The 20,259-nt window shown below is 39.4% G+C and overlaps 1 protein-coding gene across 1 annotated transcript in view; it reads right to left on the bottom strand.

Annotated features, from left to right (window-relative positions):
* LOC132823070 (PH and SEC7 domain-containing protein 2-like) overlaps positions 1–20,259 on the bottom strand; it is a 139,828-nt gene that overhangs the window by 49,601 nt on the left and 69,968 nt on the right. Inside the window, exon 7 of the mRNA XM_060836611.1 lies at positions 3,245–3,334. Coding sequence (XP_060692594.1) covers positions 3,245–3,334 — 90 coding nt within the window. The remainder of the gene's footprint in view (positions 1–3,244; positions 3,335–20,259) is intronic.

Genomic DNA, 20,259 nt, shown 5'->3' with positions numbered 1-20,259 from the left:
TACTTCTTGCAAGATTTTCAGCTCTTTGTGTAATAGTGAAATCTTGCTTCAGTTACAGCTTGCATTCCAAAGAATTCAGGTACAATTTAGCTTTTATAGATTTCCAAAAAAAAGTAAGAAAGATTTTTTTTAAAAAAGAAAATTATGGAAAACAATTTTCATAATAATGTATAAAAAGGCTTATAAATGGACTAACAATGTTCAGTATTTAAAATGCACCACAAAATAGAAAAATGACATGTTCCAAAGTCTGACTTTCTCAAGGTAACATAGTTTTGGGGCTCTGGTAGTAACTTCCCACACTTAACATAATGTGGTATTATTTCCCAAATTCTCATTTGTAAACTTAATACTATATACAATGCTTAAACAGCTCCTGATGAAGGGCTTATGCCCGAAACGTCGAATTTCCTGTTCCTTGGATGCTGCCTAACCTGCTGTGCTTTAACCAGCAACACATTTTCAGCTTAAACAGCTCTTAAACAGGTTCCAATGATAGATACTTGCATTACATCCATTTCCTTGATTTTATCCATATCAAACACAATTATTTCTAGTGTTATCAATTGTTTCCAACTACATTAATATTGCAGCAAAATAAGTGCTAGGAATGGGATTCTTGATCTTTGTTGCTAATGAGTTATTGTTATATTTCTTTGAAAATCCATGAAGGAATTACATAACCTCCGTCAGAATGTTGATAAACCCCATTAGAAAATGGCAGGGAATTTCTCTTTTAGTTCTCAGTTTTTGTCACAGTTTATCAGTCAGACTTCCAGGGACCAAGTGGTGTCCTGGCAATGATTCACTATTCAATCAAGATTTCTAAAAATAGGTTATCTGGTTACTGTCACACTAGTGTTTGGGGAAGATGTCCAAAGATGTGCAGGTTAGATGATTGGCCGCGCTAAATTGCCGATAGCATCCAAGGATGTGCAGGCTAGGTGGGTTAGCCATGGCAAATGTTGGGTTACAGATACAGTGTAAGGAGGGCTTGGGTCTGGATAGGATGCTCTTTTGAGAGTTGGTGTGGACTCAATGGGCCGAGTGCCCTGCTTCCACACTGTAAGGATTCTATGATACTATGCATACATAATTAATAGAAATGTTTGTGGTTATGAAAGTGCAAATTTTTCATTCTTCTGACTAGAAAGAGTCTTTAATGAAGTACTGATGTCAAGGAGCAGGTGTTGTACTGGGGTGGACAAAGTTAAAAATCACACAACACCAGGTTGTAGTCCAGCAGGTTTATCTGAAAGCACAAGCTTTCAGAGCGCTTCTCCTCCACAGGGTAGGTAGTGGGGCAGCACCATGATCCTATCCCATGAGCTACCTGATGAAGAAGCAGTGCTCTGAAGGCTTGTACTTCCAGATAAACTAGTTGGACTATAACCTGGTGTTGTGTGATTTTTAACTTTGATGAAGCAACAATCCCTTGGTTAATTTACTTAGATTCACATTAAGAGGTAGTGTACTGGCTTTATGTGAACAGCAAGTTCAGCTAAAAAATGAAATATCAACTTCTGAGGTTGTAAGAGATAAAGTGGCTATAATCCTAATGAACCACAGGCTGCTGTCCATTAGAGAGAACTGGGTTGCCATGCCTCAGGCAAGAGGTAAGGTTGAGAAGGCAAGACCTCAGCTGATACAGGAATTGAACCCATGCTGCTGACATCACTCTGCATTGCAAAACATCTGCCCAGCAAACTGAGCTAACCAAACCCTAACTGAGGTTTCATGAGGCAGTTGTAGACAAGAAAAAGTGTCACTTGACTTCAGATAGGCTCAGAGCGAGTGAGCGCAATAGTTCTGAGCAAAGAGCCCAGAGGCACAGCATGATCAATCCATGAGCTAGATGTGAGTCCATAACAGTGCCTTGCTGCAGTATTACAGTCAGAGTTGCAAGTGCAGCCAGATGTTGCAGCTTTGAAGTGCAGAAACATCCTTTAAGTGGATTGGAGATATGGAATGAAGGTTCTTAGAGGCAGGCACATACTGGATGCCAATGACTGTGGATGTATGGTGCATGTTTCCATTGCCCATGGAACGTGCCCTGAGAATGTTACTACTCAGTGTTCAACATAGAAGTCGTTTGGAACAAATGGTGTGTTGAAGTCACCAGGTAACCACTCCATTTTTCATGTCAGGTCTTCACAATTTTTCGCTTGTTTGGAGGGTTTGTTAAGATAGGAAGCTGAATATTAACAAGGTGAGTTGAGCCACTAACAAGATGTTTAACAAGCAATAATCACTCTTAATTGGCAACATGCTGCTCCTAGCAGAAACCTGCTACGTTGCTTGTGAAAAGCATAAAAGGTGAATGAGATGCTCCTGTCATCAAGACAGCCTCACTAGCATTCTCTCTAATTTCTTTTTCTTCTGTGCAGACCTTCATGTCTGTGCACCACTATGATTTCTAGAACCTGAAGCTGTGATCCATGTCAACACATTAATCACCATGTTTGCCATCACAGTGAGATTTGAACCTGTACAGTCAGAAAATTAACCTGAGATTCTGAATGACTAGGCTAGTAACATCACTAATATGGCACTGTAGGTCCCCACCCTGAAATATGTAGGAATATCTGATCGAGAGTTAACAATAGCATCCATGAGGCTTTCAACAGCAGATAGACTAAGGCAATGTGCAGATTCCAGCTTTGTTGTGGAGATAGAAATAGGCAGTCACAATGATAGTACAGATATGTTGCTGAAAGCTATCATAGGATTCATTATGATAACAAGGTTGTGAACAGCGTGAAGCTGCTGACTCAAGTGCCAGGAAGGGGGAATGGAGTTGGTACTAGGGAGTGAAGTTTGCAACAGGAACCAAAGACAATGGCTTTGATCTTCCAAATATTTACTTGGAGGAAATTTCTGCTCACCTGATATTCTAAGTTGGACAATCAGTCTGACAATTTACAAAGGATGGATGCTTCTAGGGAGGTGGTGCTGTGTGTGGTCAGTGAATGTGTAAGAACTGATAGTGGGCTTTCAGATGATATTGCTGAGAGTAACAAATAGAAGGGGACTGACTTGCCTTGTTCCTTGTGGGGCACAGACATAACTGTGCTTGAGCAGGAAGAAAATCCATTGCAAGTGGCTGTCTGGCTATGACTGGTTAGATGAGAATGAAACCTCAGCTAGTTGGACAATGTCAAAGAGACATAAGGGGAAGATGGTGGAGTAAGTCATAACAAAGGCTTGATTAACATAGCCATTATTATATTAATGTGAACAATACCTTTAACAAATCTTTGGGAAAATCCTTTCCATCATTAAGGCCATCCAGATTGGAAATAAATTGCTGGCATGACATCTTCTTTCCAATATTCTGGAATACACAGATAAAATAAAATATATTTTAATTTGAGAGCACTAGAGAAAACATTATTTGAAAAATGCAGGGTGAATTTAATACACGTAAGACAACGTGAACAATGAAAGTATTACTTTTACTTTTAAACAAAAGCAATTACAATGAAATGAAAGCCTTTCTGTTCATAAATCTCTGTAGGTAAATGCATTAAGGAGACTTAACTGAGATCAGAGGAATTAAGTATAGGTGCAAAAATATAATGAAGAAAAAGACAAACTAGATGGCATAAAAGCTACCAAGTAGTAAATGGGCTAGGATTGAAATGTCCATGGATGAATGCCTAACGCATGAGAAATAAAATTGGAGATCAATAGAGCTAACTATTAAAGGGAGACACAATGCCATGGCTTTGGCAGAAACTTGCCTCCAGTTAGGGTTGTACTGGTAACTAAACAGTCCTGCCTTAAACTTTGAAAAGAGATGAAGAAATCAAAGACAATGGATCAGTGGCATGACTAATAACAAGATTATACCATTGACAATAAAAGGTTTCTACAGAAGATAACATTTACTATAATTCTCTCCAGACTGAATTGGACAATAAAATGTAAAATGTAACTATGCCAGTTCAGAGAAATATGAAAAGGCTCAGAAAAACTCTAAGCAAGTGGACAGAAAGGCAGGCAGTGCTATAGAATCAGAAGGCATGCCAGGGAGTTCGAAGGCCTGTTATCTTCCCAATCCCATCCAATTCAATGAGGGATGGGATACATCTCGGATGCCTTTCCAGCTCAGAATTTCCAGCCAATTTCAAAGCCACATAAGGGCATCTTCTTGTCACATCTGGTATTCTAATTGTGACATGTTGCTTCCCTGGCAAATGGTGAAATCTCCCCAGCCCATAGACACTGGTGAACTCCTGACAAGTTGGCACTTCAGATTGGGCACTCTTTGGCCAGTGGAGGAGTCCCCATGGCAAAAAGGACAACAGCAGTAGAACACCCCAGCAGTAGAACACCCCAGCAGTACCTTCTCCAACAAGTCCACCCCCTCACTAAGATCTATCTTCTTGACTCTGGTGATCCCAACCAAATAGACCTGGTTTCTAGGGTGTACAAATTATACTGGTACAGTTGGACTGAAACATTGTTAGCTCTCCAAATGAAATCTGGTAAATCAGCAAGTCTAGATAACTTCAAATACATAGTCAGATTAATAAAGAAATACCAGCAATGGTAATCATAATATTCTCTCAGCACAGGACTGCAATAAATTTCTCGCTCACGATATGGTGTGAGGGTAAGGTAGAAGCTAAATTGCTGCCAATTAGGAAAAAATGTGAGGCAGAATTCTGTCAAGGACTATAAGCAATGGATGCTTTAGGATATTAAGATAATTATGAGCAGACAATTCAATTTTAAAGGCACCACCATACTTGAATAAATTAATTAAATATTTTATAGAAATTACCAGAATATGTATTAAAATACTGCAGTGGTCACAAAAAAAGCATTTTTCTTAAAAAATGATAAAATGCTACCTAAACAATATGTTTTAAAAATGATATTATAAAGGTGCAATGGTAACAGTGCATAGCAACCAGCTTAAATGGAAAGGCATGGGAATAAATGGCAGTTTCTCAGAATTACAGGAATTGGTATTAGAAACAAAAGCAGAAATTGCAGAAGAAGCTTAGCTGTTCTGGCAAGATCTATAGAGAGAGAAACAGACACAATTTTCAGGTCCAATGACCCTTCTTCAGAATTCAAGCTATCGTGCTGCTAGACCTGCTGAATTTTTTCCAGTGACTTTTATTTTTGTTTCTGATTTACAGCATCTGCTGTTCTTTGTTTTGTTTTAAATAATGGTATTTTGCAGGCATTTGTTTTGGGACTTCTGTATTCCCCATATAATTATGTGAATTTAATGTAGAGGTAGATAGATGTTTTAAAAATTCATTCACTGGATATAGATGTCTCTGGCTGGGCTAGCATTTATTACTCATCCCACTAGCCCAGAGGACAGTTGACAGTCACCTACATTGCTGTGGGTCTGCAGTCACATGTAGGCCAGGCCAGATAGGGATGCCTAAAGAACATTAGTGAACCAGATGGGTTTTTCCTGACAATTCACAATGGTTCTGCAGTCATAATTAGACATTTATTTCCATGTTCTTATAACATTTAAAAATCATCTGAATGGTATACGAACAGGAAGGGTTTAGAGGATATGGCAAATATGAGGATGCTGGAAACCAGAGTCTAGATTAGAGTGGTGCTGGAAAAGCACAGCAGGTCAGGCAGCATACAAGGAGCAGGAAAATCGACATTTCAGGCAAAAGCCCTTCAGCCCGAAACGTCGATTTTCCTGCTCCTTGGATGCTGCCTGACCTGTTTCCAGCACCACTCTAATCTAAACTTTAGAGGGTATAGGCTAAATGTTGGCAAATGAGACTAGACTAATTTAGGGCTTCTGGTTGCCATGTTTCTGTGCTGTACATCTCTATGACTCTTAAAATTACATTATTGAGGGTGGCAAATTGAGAAACCATTTGGATACTAGAGAGTAGAGTACACAGAGTGCCAGTTACCTGAGGTATATATGTATGAAATCACTTGAATAGTGCAATAGAGAAAATCAGTCAAATGGGTTTCAGAGAGTTAGTTGAAAGAAGTAAACAGAGATGTTGAAATACAGGACTGTCAACAAACAAGGTCCATTATGAGCTTTCAGATGGTGTTAAAAAATCATATGGCACTATTTAACAAAGCGCATTGATTTCTTCAAGTACTTAGCTAACACTTAACCCTTAATCAATGCCAAAACCACATTAAATTGCCATTTAATTCCATTGCTATTTGTGAGATATTGTTGTGTTCAGATTGGTTTGCAACATTTTCTTGTCTTACAACTGCAATCATATTTTATGAATTCAATTGGCTGTAAAATACTTTAGGTAATGGAACAAACTATATAATTTCAAGATCTTTAGTTGTTTATTTCAATGTATGTCTTTTTTTATTATTAATAGTTGATATATTCTAATGAAGTAAATCAGATGAGATTGTGTGCATATTTGAACTGGCTCAGTTCTCTCATTTGGAATTAAACTATTTCGAAAATATATTTGAATTGTCTACTCCAAAATGCATACCAATCAACTAATCTGAGCAACTTTAGCATCAGTATTGGTCTGAAATAGCTATTGTGATTTTCAGATACAAGCCTTGGAGAAACAATATAAAAGATTAATTGGCTGTCTATATCATGCTCCAGGGTTTTTGTTAATCTCCTGCTGCTATCATGCATAACTGGAGATGGAAGGATCTCATAAAAATCCAGCAATATGATCTTTTTCTGAAAAATTTTTATTTTAGAAAAAAATATAATTCCGTTTCATCAAAAGACTATTGAAGTGAACTTTGGTCAGACTTCTGCTTTTTAATGATTTTTACTGACCATGTTTATTCAAACATTGAAATAATGTTTAGAATATAATTTAATACCACAGACATATTTACTGAAAACCATACAAAACAGACATGTATCTTCAGCATTGATATTACGTAGTTGAAACTAGAAAAAAGGCTATTTCTATTATTTGAGATTTCGGACAGGGTGAGTGTTATAAATCCTACTCAGAAGTAAAAGGGCACCATGAAGGACCAGAGGGAGGAAAATTGAATGAAAACGATTATATAATTGGAATGAAAAACAGAACATCATGAGCAACAATTTTGAATAGATAGAAAATTGGTAAGACCATGACATTAGTGTGGAGTTTCCCACCTGACATATGTGTGTAATGCTTATAGAACACTCATTTCACTCAAGCATACTATGGGGAAATCATACTCAAATACCTTTGGATACAGTGTACAAGAAAAATTAGTTAAAAAGAACTCAGCTTTTTAATTTTGATTCTATTTAACAATCAACTTAGCCCTGCAGTATGCACAGTACCTACTTTTAAAATAAATTGGAATGAAATATCTGTGGAACAATCTCATGATATGACATGAAAAATGACAATTGGAATTGGTTGTGTTTGAGCTTCTGTATCTTCCTCTGATTCCTATTCATTTCCCATACTCACTTCTTCATGCAGTTGTTGTGTCTGAAATCGACTGAGTCTGAACAGCGCCCACCACTGCCCCCTCCCCCAAAAGTATCAGTGAGTTGGGTGAGTTCTAAAAGGTTAAATTCTCAAAACTGACCATTGCCCATCTCCAATCCTCTTCCAAACTTAATAGAGGTGGAACAAGGGATGGGCTGCCAACACATTCTAAGGAGACAGGCTGACCAATTAAATAAAAACCAAAAGAACAGAGGATGATGTAAATCAGAGACAAAAACAAAAATTGCTGGATAAGCTCAGCAGGTCTGGCAGTATCTGTGGAAAGAAATCAGAGTCAATGTTTTAGGTCAAGTGACCCTTCCTCAGAGTTCTTGTAGGCCATGTGCCCAAAACACAGAATCTTCATCTGTAGAGGTTGGGATCAGACATACCTCCACAACAAACAGTGGATTCTTTAACTGCACACGTAGCCTCCTCCAGATTTGTGCAATGTCCAACTGGAAGCCAAGGCATATAATCAGATTGGCATCTAGATGGGGAACCCATTGAAATAAAACTGCACTAAGTCCACAGTGTGTGGAGAAATGCTCAAGCTTTCCAGTTTCCAGGTTGTTGACAAACAATCTACCATCCACCCTCGCATCTCGGTGATATGTAATTTTAGCCAACAAGGGCAGCTCATTTCAGAGTTTCATTTCTGGGAAATGTTTCACATTTACTTGAAACTTCACAAGACAATATTAGTTACAATATCATTTCAGCAATAATGGGAGGATAGAAATTATATTTGTCTTGCTGTAGAACAAAATGTTGATGGCCTTGCACCTAGCCCTTGATAATCAGCTCTAATTTACCTGAAGTTAGGTATGACAACAACAAGTGTAAGTGTAAGAAAACATCCCAACACTTTTCACAGAGGTGCAACTAAGATAAAAGAAGAGGGAGTAAGGGCAGAATTTAACTGCTCCAGTGTAGATCCTTATAGCAATCCTAATAGCGAATTTAACCTTTTACCAACTCACCCAACTCACTGATATTTACGGGGGTTAAGACTCAGTCCAATTCAGACACGAAGGCTGAATGGGAAAGTGAGTATGGGAAGTGAACAGGAATCAGAGGAAGATAAAGAACCTCAAAGACAACCAATTCTAATTGTAATTTTTCGTCTTATCATCAGGGGGTGGAGAGAGGGAGTGGACAATAAATGTCGGGCTAGCTCTTAATAAATACAATGTTTTTCAGCAAGGAGACAGAATAGATAAGGAGTACAGTATATAGCACATTAGTAGATGCACCAAGAGGCTTGGATGTAAGTGGTACAGAAGTTGCAATCTCATACTTCTATTACTCTACAAATGGGAATGAGAGCAGAAGTGTGGATGAATTAGCCAGAAAGCCTCCTTACTTGCCATGCATTCTGAAAAGGGAGTTATATATCCATAAAGATGATACTCATTCTCCATTCCTATCTGCAGTAAAAATAAAAGACCAAACAATGTGCTAATATTGGCAGAGTAGTGCCCGACGTAAGTATTCAGAGCTCCAGGGGAGGAAGAAGAATTGGCCATGGAACATGGAGGCTCTACTATTTTTGTCACAAAGCAGGATGGCAGACAAGAGGAAGGAAAATAAACCTTGAGCATGGTATCAACAAGAAAATACAAAGGAACATGAATCAGAGAGAGATGGTTATTATGAATGTCATCCTACTTCTTTCAGTTCTCTAATGCATGGGACATCCAGTGAAGAGTATAGCTCTTATCCATGTGGCTGGCAAATTCTCCCTTGTCTTCTATGTGAGATTCTGCAGAGCACAGCAGATGCCTCTACCCTTCAAGGGGAAATCGGAGAGCTCAACTACAGCAGACAAGGCAGCAGACTCTTATTTTCAGCAATCTGATCATCTGCTCTATTGTTGTTCTTTGAACCATGGGGAAGTAATGGAACTTTCAGGTGTCTAGCTGTTGTCATCAGCTAGATGTTGTCACCCAAGATCCATTTCTGCATGTATATGAGGGCTTTGAATAACCTTGGAAATTAGGAGTTGTGAAAATTATGAGCTAGGAACTGGCTACACTGTTTCCAGAATTCATAAAGATACTTAACAGAGCTAAGTTTCTTCCTGTGATTAAGGCTGCAGGCTGTGCCTAAGAGTTCTGATCATATCCGATCACAATTAACTCCTGCAACTTTTGTCAGCAAAACCTACTTATTTTGTGTCTAGTTCTCTGACTCAATACAGATATGCACAAAATCTCTGGTCCTTTTAAATAGTGCAGTATACAGCTGTCCAAAAAATGACCCCTGTAGAACCCTGGAAGAAGCCTGCTGATGTAGAAATCCAATTCCACGGTGACTTTTAAAGCCAATGGCTTAGGATTTCCTCCCAATCAAAGGAGGTGTAGCCCTCCTAACAACCACAACCTTGTATGGCATTACTTCTCTGTCATCTTCAGGTACCTGCGATAGATTCTTGGTTGGGTCATTGCTCATTATCACACATGCCTCCATCCTAACCAACTGCAGCATTATGGGTCACCTCTTGCTGGCTTTCTGGACATTGTTATACATCACCCAATGCCATTTTTCCCTTATGCTGGCTGATCTTCCCTCAACTAAGCCTCTAGGATCACCAAGTGAGTAAGACCAATTTTCACTTCAGAAAAGATAAAGCTGAAGCTAGGCAATGGTGTTTCTTCTACTGATCAACCAGTCCTCAACTGAGATTTGTAACTATGGAAAAGTGATGATCACTCTGGTGTTCTTCAAACAGGCTCTGGTCTTAATCTCAGTCACTTCATGTTCCTTTGATCACTGTTGATCTTACCTTCATCACCCTCGATCATCTGTGATCTTTCCTCCATCATTTCAACTTCCTCTTGAACATCCTTGACTTTCCCTTGGTAAGCTTTGATGCTTCATTCATCATCTTTGCCCATCTTTTAGTCACCTTTGACTCTTCCTCAATTACTTGTGAACTTCCCTCAATCAAAATTGAACCTTCACTGGTCACCATTGATGCTTGATCACCCTAATCCCTCCCTTGGCCACCCTCAACCTTCCATCAATACTCCTGACTCTCCCTCAATTGTCTTTAGCCTTCTTTGAGTCAGCCTTGACCTGTCCAATTGTTGATGAATATGAAGGCTTGTATTTCCAAGACCTCTAACAAAATTGCAAAGGTAGCATCTCACAGCAAGAACATGCATTTAACGGGTATTCATTGCATGCAAATTCATCAGTTATCTTCCTGCTGGGTGCCATGAACTCTGCTATTCCACTTCCAAACAATCACCAAGTGCTTTCACCACATACACACGAAAGTTGAAAAGTTGAAACTTTGCTTCATGCTCTGTTCAGTGTCCCCTGCTTCTCCACTCCCTTAGCTGGAAATGAATTTTGTTTAATAAGGAATGGCTCAAAATTTGGTCAACAAAGTGATATTTAGGACAGATCTAGAAGATGGATAGGAAGGTGCTACAAAGGCTTAGGGAGGATATAGTGTATTGTTGGGACAAAATTATTTCACATATAGTCACCAATGGCAGCAAAACGACGTAGTTGGTGGTGAGTTTGGAGACAGAAAGGACAGTAATATGAGGGCAAGATGTTGGGAAGTTACACCTTGGTTTGTTCAAAGACACTTCTCTTCCATGGCATTTCATCACAGAGACATCACCGTTATCATCCTGCAACTTCAGCAATGGCCACTGCTGGCAGTGCTGCTGTAGAAGTTGCTGAGCTGTCATCCCTCTGATTGGGTTGCCAGTGCTGGGAGGCTATGTGGCTGCACTTAATTGACTACCACGAGTAAAATGTGTTGCTGGAAAGGCGCAGCAGGTCAGGCAGCATCCAAGGAGCAGGAGAATCGACGTTTTGGGAATAAGCCCTTCTTCAGGAATGAGGACAGTGTGCCAAGCAGGCTAAGATAAAAGGTAGGGAGGAGGGACTTGGGGGAGGGGTGATGGAAATGCGATAGGTGGAAGGAGGTTAAGGTAAGGGTGATAGGCCGGAGTGGGGTGGGGCAGAGAGGTCAGGAAGAAACGTTGATTCTCCTGCTCCTTGGATGCTGCCTGACCTGCTGCGCTTTTCCAGCAACACATTTTCAGCTCTGATCTCCAGCATCTGCAGTCCTCACTTTCTCCTACTACTAGTAAAATGCCATTCTAAGTCCCATAGCCCATCAAAACAGAATTGGCTCCTGCTTCAGTCCTGTTGGTGGGATGTCTTTATTCCTTGAGAAATTCAGCTCACTGTATGTCACGCATAAAGGGCACAATGTTACAGCAAATAAACCTTAGCCATTTCCTAATTGTTTTACTTTCCTTATCCAATTCATCTCTCAGGGTACCTGTGCTAATTGTTGTACATTATTCATTTCTCCCCTAGCATCATTACTGATGCCAACAGAAATTTCTCTTTCTTCTGTGCAGAAAAGAATAGAATATTATCAAGTCATCCTGTCTGAGAAATGTTCTTTGCCCACCTTCAGAATTTGTATAAATGTAAGCAGTGAACATAAGCCACTTTCATTAACTATTAATACTGAAGAGGTGTATCCTCCCAAAGGAATCTATGTAGAACACCAATGGCACCATTACAATATGTGAATGCTTGACTAACCAGATATCAACTGCTTTCTGAGAAATGCTTCAAGCAAAGTATGTCATGCATTACATGGTACAGCACGAAATAAAGTACGAACTGCAGTAAGAGGAGGGTATTCTGGGATGTTCATGTTCAATACATGCTAATTAATCACATCAAAACGAAGATGCCAAACATTTCTTCAAATCTTAGCAGAGGACATACGGTCATAGAGTTATACAGCACAGAAACAGGCCCTTCGGTCCAACTCTTCCACTCTGACCAGCCATCCCAATCTGACCTAGTCCCATTTGCAACATTTGGCCCATATCCTTCTAAACTCTTTCCATTCAGATGCCTGTTAAATATTGGAACTGTACCAGTCTCCATCACTTCCGCTATCAGCTCATTCCAATTACCCCTCAGGTCATTTTCAAATCTTTCCCCTCTCACATTAAACCAATGCCATCTAGTTTTGGACTCACCCACCCTGGGAAAAATCATGCCCCTCATGATTTTATACACTTCTATAAGGTCGCCCTTCAGCCTCCAACATTCCAGAGGAAAAAAGCACCCCAGCCTATTCAGAAACTTGCTCTAGCTCAACCCTCCAGTTCCAGCAATATTCTTGTAAATCTTTTCTGCACCCTCTCAAGTCTAACAACATCCTTGCTATAGAAGGGTGACCAGAATTTTACGCAATATTCTAAACATGGTCGGACCAATGTCCTGTACAGTCGCAACATGACATTCCAACCCCTCAACTCAATGTTCTGACCAATGAAGGTAAGTATGCCAAATGTCTTCTTTACCATCTGTCTACCTGCAGCTCCACTTTCACGGAAATATGCACTTGCACCTCTAAGTCTCTTTGTTCGCCAATATTCCTCAGGGACCTACCATTAACTATATAAGCCCTGCCCTGGTTTGCCTTACAAAAATGCAATATCTTACATTTATCTAAATTAAACTTCATCTGTCACTCCTCAACCCATTGGCTCATCTGATCAAGGTCCTGGTGTACTCTGAGAAAACCTTCTTCACTGTCCACTACATCACCTCTTTAGGTGTCAGCTGCCAACTTACTAACTGCATGGTGGCTCAGTGGTTAGCACTACTTTCTCACAGCACAGGGACCCAGGTTTGATTTCAGCTTCAGGTCAACTGTCCGTATGGAGTTTGCACCTTCGCCTTGAGTCTGCATGGATTTCCTCCAGGTACTCCGGTTTCCTTCCATTGTCCAAAAATGTGCAAGCTCGCTGGATTAGCCATGAGAAATGCAGGGTTACAGTGATGGGGTAGTCTACTTGGGATACTCTTTGGACTGTTGGTGTGGACTCGATGGGCTGAATGCCCTGCTTTCATACCGTAGGGATTCTATAATTCTATTGATATTGGTCCCCTTTCTATTCAGGTGGAACCCATCCCTCTTAATCAGGCTATTTCTACCCCAGAAGAGAATTGCTATGGCCCAAAGATGTGACTTCTTGCCCCACACACCAGCTCTTCAGCCACACATTCATCTGCTCTGTCTTCCTGTTTGTGTTCTCAGTAGTACTACCCTCAAGGTCCTACTTTTTAACCTCCTGCAGAGTTTCGATGCAGAATCTCATCTTTTTCCATATCCATGTCATTGGTACCAGGGCTGATGACTCTACAGTATAGTCTTATCACAATATAAATTTTAAATGTAGATGCGAAATTGTGCTGTTTGATGCAAGGAACTTTTCAGCTGTAATGCAGCATAGAGGTACAAAAACTAGTGATCCTAATGGTCAGCATTTGCCCAAAACTTGTTTGCCCTCATGGAGAGAAGGCATGGAGAGGGTAAGCCCTTTGTACAATCATATCAGGCAAGTCATGGAGTAGACCAACGTTCAGGGTTGCATCTCTCTTTAGCTGTGTATACCTAAAGCCTTCGAGAAGTCTGTTCAGAAGCTGAGATATATTTTATATATTCAAAATACTGTCACTCAGCGTTGCCCTTTCCTTGAAGGGTATTCCATTTAATTTGATTTGCACGCATTATGCTCTCAACAGCTGTCCAAATCTGCATCTGAAACTGCAGTACACCTGCTAATTATGGAAATTGAGTGTAAGCAACATAATTCCATTTAAGTCTATCTAAAAACAACCAATAATCATTCCTCTACAATTCTATGTAAAAGCATAAAATCAGAAGTAATAAGCAGTGCATTCGAACTGTTCCATTTTTGTTCCATTCTACCAGTGAATTGTCAGCACCAGGCCAGAAGGTTCTTGTGCAGAATGAATGAGTTCAATATCAACAGATCCTGAGGTCAAGATATCACATTTTGATAGATGATTTTCCATTACAGTATCCCTTCACTAAAGTACCATTATTCTAAATCTATCCTGATTAGCTCATTCATTCTTTCAGTTTTGTTTTTTTCTCTCTGAAACAATGACATTTGTGATATAATACATAGAACAACTGCAAAACACCTTTGATGATTAAAACGAGGAGAAACAAAATTGAAAATTAAAAGTAGAAAGTAGTGCCCTGATTACTGAAATTTGGTAGCAAGGCACCTTTAATCAGGCAGAAGAGTAGGTGGTAGGGTTGATTATGTCTGGAGTGAGAAGGCTCATGAATGGCCATCTGCTTCACTTGTAACTGAAGCCCTTAAATAGGTAACTAACTCAACCAACTAATGGACGTGGAAGTCACCATTCAGGAGGTCTGAAACGCAAACTCTGCTGGGTTGTTTGCAAGTAGTTTGAATCAACTTGTCTCACATGTTGAGAGATACGTTTGGCTGAGGTGGGACTTGAACCTTGACCTTCTGACCCAGAGGCAGAGACACTAACACTGCACCTCAAGAGTCCCTTGGGGTTGCTTGTCGAGCTGTTGTGGATGATGACCTATGTTATGAGTAAATCAGAGCCTGACTGAGAGACTTGGCAAAAAGAAAAGATGGATTGTTGACAGCCAACTATTTTCCTTTGTTCACAACACACCTCCCATATGATCTCCCTCCTCCAACCCCATAATCCCTGTCTCACTCTCATTTCCCTGGGTTCTTCAGCAATGCTGCACATCAGAATGGGGTGCAATACTGTCATCAGTGTCTGACATCTCCCAAGCCGCAGCTGAGCAATGCGTAGCTACCAGTTTCTGATTGGCTGCCATCTCTCAGGGGTGGGATTTCTGGCCCTGAGGTATGTGATTCCAGAGAAGGCCCACTGCTGCCCAGTTAACTGCCTGATTGGCACCTAATTTGGTGAGACTTCCTGAAAGCTAGGTGACGCAAATCTTTCAATGGCTCTTCCACCAGCAGCTGAGATGTGCATGACCTACACTAAATTCTAAATAAAAACTGAAAGAACTGCGGATGCTGTAAATCAGAAACCAACAGAAATTGCTGGGAAAGTTCAGCAGGTCTGGCAGCATCTGTGAAGAGAAATCAGAGTTAATGCTTTGGGTCTAGTGACCCTCCCTTGGAACCATTCTGAGAAAGGGTCACCGGATCCAAAACGTTGATACAGATTTCTCTTCACAGATGCTGCCAGATGCTGAGTTTTTCCAGCAATTTCTGTACTGTTTCTACATTAAATTCTGTCCAACAAGATTTTTTTTTCTATCTTATTGTATTATGCCTGCAATTTTGGGACAGATGGTGTCAGAAATAAATTACCCTCAATATCATAATCAAGTCTCTGGACTCCCATTTTCAATATGGCAGATATTTATCATGAATATAAAGTAATATTTCCAATATCAACTTTAAGAAATTAATTGTATTTTAAATATAATGCAAAATATCTTCATAAAAATAATTTTACTTTAGAGAAGCTATAAGCACCTCAGAAAATCTGCTAATGTACTAAAATATTTTGAATGTTTCAGCTCTTCTTGAATTTTTGTTATGAAAATAAGTAGACTTAAATGTAACAAAGTTTAAATTACATTCAATGTTAAACTACAGTGCACTTCATTATGTGCAGATATCAGAAGGCTGAGAATATGCTAAATGTATTGAAAAGTATGTTTAAAAAGCCCATGCAATACTATCCTCCAATGAAGGCAAATGTCACTTTCAGTATATGATCACACAGCTTTGTAAAATAGCAGGACATCTCTTATTCTGGTGACCAGGGGTGAGAAACATAGAGTCATAGAGATGTACAGCATGGAAACAGACCCTTCAGTCCAACTCATCCATGCTGACCAGATATCTGAAATAAGTCTCGTCCCATCTGTCAGCATTTGGCCAATATCACTCTAAATCTTTCCTATTCATGTACCCATTCAGATGTCTTTTAAATGTACTAATTATACCAACCTCCACCACTTCTTCTGGGAGCTCACTTCAAACACGCACCACACTTGACATGAAAAGGTTGCCCCTTAGGTCCCTTTTAAATCTTTCCTCTCTCACCTTGAAATGTTGCCCTTTAGTTTTGGACACCCTCAGGTCTACTTACCTGATCCATGCCCCTCATGATGTTATAAACCTCTATAAGGTCACCCCTCAGCCTCTGACACTCCATGGAAAATAGCCCCAGCATATTCAGCCTCTCCTCATAGCTCAAACTCCCCAACTCTGGCAACATCCTTGTAACTCTTTCCTGAACATGTACCAAATAAACGTACCAATTGGAAAACCTAATCGAATGCATTCCTCCAGATGTTGGAAGGCATATTAGTGGGCACCGGTTAAAGCCTACACTTACCTGGCCTCTGTCTGACTCAGAAATTATTAGTAATAATGGGAAATATGGTGGAGAAAATAAAACCCTGTTACAGTTAGGAAAAACCACTTGAAAGCAAATGTTGACATGTGAAATTTATACATGCTAACTGGTGTTTCACGTATTTCACTAAATTACAAATCGGAAAAAGTAGTATTTTTTCACAAAGGCAGCTTTTTTGGTATATCTAATAATTAAGTTCTCATGCTTACACTTAAGCATAACATAATTAAAACACTGATTTGATTATAACATGCAAGGGAATGTGAATGATAATGATTGAATGAAGCAGAAAACTTCTCAGTTGATTGCATACGATAATAGGAAATATTCTATGCCAAAATAGCAAAGGTAAATCTGAAATTCATACCATTCTTAGATATAAAGTTATAGCCAGCGAACAATACATGTGTGAGTATTGTGCACAAAATAAATACTGGCAAGATCAAAAACATAAATAATTACATTAAGAAAATTCATTACAAATTGTGTAACCATTGCTCATTGATTAACATTATCTAGCAGGTAATGAATGTATTCAAACAGACTGTTAATACCGTAGTTAATTTATTCTGCTCCTACATTTTCCAGTAATTATCTTAACTAGTGTTTTAGTTTCCCAGTCCAGAGCTTACATAAATGCTGCCTAGAGCATCTACAGCACCAATAACAAGAGTTTGATAAGAACATTTTCCCCCATGGAGGTTCCATCAATCAAAAACAATTCAGAAAAAGTGCTCAAAATAAATACCACTTTCAAGAAAACACAAGACAATATTTTCACATGCATTAATTATTTATTGAATTATATAGTAGCAGCAGAGCTACTTTAGTTCTGCTGCAAATCAGTTACTGTTTAGAGACCTGCCCTAATTTCTGATTTACCAGTAAAGAATGTTTCTGTGTTTGCACTGTTCTAACTTACACCAGAATTGTACTACCATAACCTGAAGGGTTGCCTTAACCTAAACATCTAAATGGGTAATGTATGGTTGTAGTTCCAATCAAATGTCTAGAATTAAAAGCACAACCATGTTCTTGATTCATTAAATAAGTTCCGTACTATTCAGCCAAATTTTCTAAGAATATAGTTTTTTTTAGATTACTTACAGTGTGGAAACAGGCCCTTTGGCCCAACAAGTCCACACCGACCCGCCGAAGCAAAACCCACCCATACCCCTACATTTGCCCCTTACCTAACACTACGGGCAATTTAGCATGGCCAATTCACCTGATCTGCACATCTTTGTGACTGTGGGAGGAAACCGGAGCACCTGGAGGAAACCCACGCAGACACGGGGAGAACGTGCAAACTCCACACAGTCAGTTGAACCTGGGTCTCTGGCGCTGTGAGGCAGCAGTGCTAACCACTGAGCCACCGTGCCGCCCACTAATAGTATCTTTCATTACTCACAAATTATAAAACTATACAAATAATTTGGAATTTGGAATTGAAAGTTCATGAGATGGAAAAGGTTACCGTCGTTACAGTCAAAAGTCGTGCACCGAGCAGAAGTACACTTACCACCTGAGGCAGCGAATGTGGGATCCACGGTCAGGCAGAGAATCAGATAGGATACAAAGGCAAAAGAAAAGGTTAGTCTCTAACATGCAGCTGTTGACATTTCCTCTATTGGAGATTTCCAAGCAGAATGGAGGCTATCAAGGACAACAAAGCAATGCTACAAACATTCCATTCCACTTGGTTTATAACAAGTTATAAGCATCAATTTTATATGAGATTAATGGAAGTATATGCAAGGAAATATATGACAGCATACCTAACAGTACAGATTATTCCCTTTCAGCCTATGAAGCATTAAAAACACTCATTCAAAATATAGAAAAACAGGAATTATCTGAAGTGAGTAAATATCATATAGCCCATTGAAGTTTGCATCGTTAAGTATTTCCACTTCTCTTCCATTTGGCCTATATATCTAACAATATTATATGTTTTTATCTAGCATCATTATAAGTTTCTTCAAAACTTCAATATTCCCTTATAGTTTATCTCCTTTACCTTTGAGATCTTTCATATTATTCTTTTTACAACAAAATTACAAATTGATGTAAGTGCAGGTTGAGTAGTGTGCTACAATTTCTGCAGATTCACAAGTCCTTTGTCCTGGCTCTGAACTCCAAAATTTTATTTGCTGTACCAAACCGGAATGTTTACGATTTCTCCTAGGTTTCCTGGATTATTTTATTTTAAAACTCACTAAAAACTTTAACATGATGCTGTATCTTTCCAAAAGTTATATAAGTAGTAATTTGATAGTATAGAGCTCAAATATTGCTGAAAAGAAGACACAATTTGCTGTAGCTTTTCATCTTGCATTCAGCAGGATAATTTGCAAGAATGCCATTAAAGGGGAAAATCAACAATTATAATGCTTGAGAGGAGAGTGCTAATGAGGTGCTGGAAGACTGGAGGTTGTCTAACATGGTGCCACCTTTTAAGAAAGGAAAAGTCAGGAAACTATAGACCGGCGAGACTGACTTCAATGGTGGGCAAGTTGTTGGAGGGAACCCTGAGGGACAGGATTTTCATGTATTTGGAAAGGCAAGGACTGATTAGGGATGGTCAACGTGGTTTTTTGTGTGGGAAATAATGTCTCACGAACTTGATTGAGTTTTTTGAAGAAGTAACAAAGAGGATTGATGAGGGCAGAGCAGGAAATATGATCTATATGGACTTCAGTAAGACGTTCGACAAATTTCCTCATGGGAGACTGGTTAGTAAGGTTAGATCTCATGGAGTACAGTGAGCACTAACCATTTGGATACAGAACTGGCTCAAACATAGAAGACAGTTTGAGCCAGTTCTGTCTGGTGGAGGGTTGCTTTTCAGACTGGAGGCCTGTGACCTTTGGATCGGTGCTGGGACCACTACTTTTCATCATTTATATATATATATATATATATATGTGAACTTAGGAGGCATAGTTGGTATGTTTGCAGTTGACACAAAAATTGGAGGTGTAGTGGGACAGCGAAGAAGGTTACCTCAGATAACAATGGAATCTTGATCAGGTGGGCCAATGTACTGAGAAGTGGCAGATGGAGCTTAATTTAGATAAATGGGAGGTGCTACATTTTGGGAAAGAAATTTTAGCTGGACTTACACACTTAATGGTAATGTCGCTGAACAAAGAGACCTTAGAGTGCAGGTTCATAGCTCCTTGAAAGTGGAGTCGCAGGTTGATAGGATAGTGAAGAAGGTGTTTGGTATACACTACTTGCCTTCATTCATCAGAGTATTAAGTACAGGAGTTGGGAGGTTATGTTGCAGCTGTACAGGACATTTGTTTGGCCATTTTTGGAATATTGCATGAAATTCTGGTCTCCTTCCTATGGGAAGGATGTTGTGAAACTTGAATGGGTTCAGGAAATATTTTAAAGAATGTTGCCAGGGTTGGAGGATTTGAGCTATTGGGAGGGGCTGAATAAATTAAGACTGTTTTCCCTGGAGAATCAGAGGCTGAGGGTTGACTTCAGAGGTTTATAAAATCATGAGGGGCATGGATAAGGTAGATAGAGTCTTTTCCCAGTGGTG

Source organism: Hemiscyllium ocellatum, chromosome 16 (genome assembly GCF_020745735.1).
Source record: "Hemiscyllium ocellatum isolate sHemOce1 chromosome 16, sHemOce1.pat.X.cur, whole genome shotgun sequence".
Taxonomy (NCBI): Eukaryota; Metazoa; Chordata; class Chondrichthyes; order Orectolobiformes; family Hemiscylliidae; genus Hemiscyllium; species Hemiscyllium ocellatum.
Note: the sequence above shows the minus strand (reverse complement) of the source record. Positions and strands in the feature narration are given on the sequence as shown.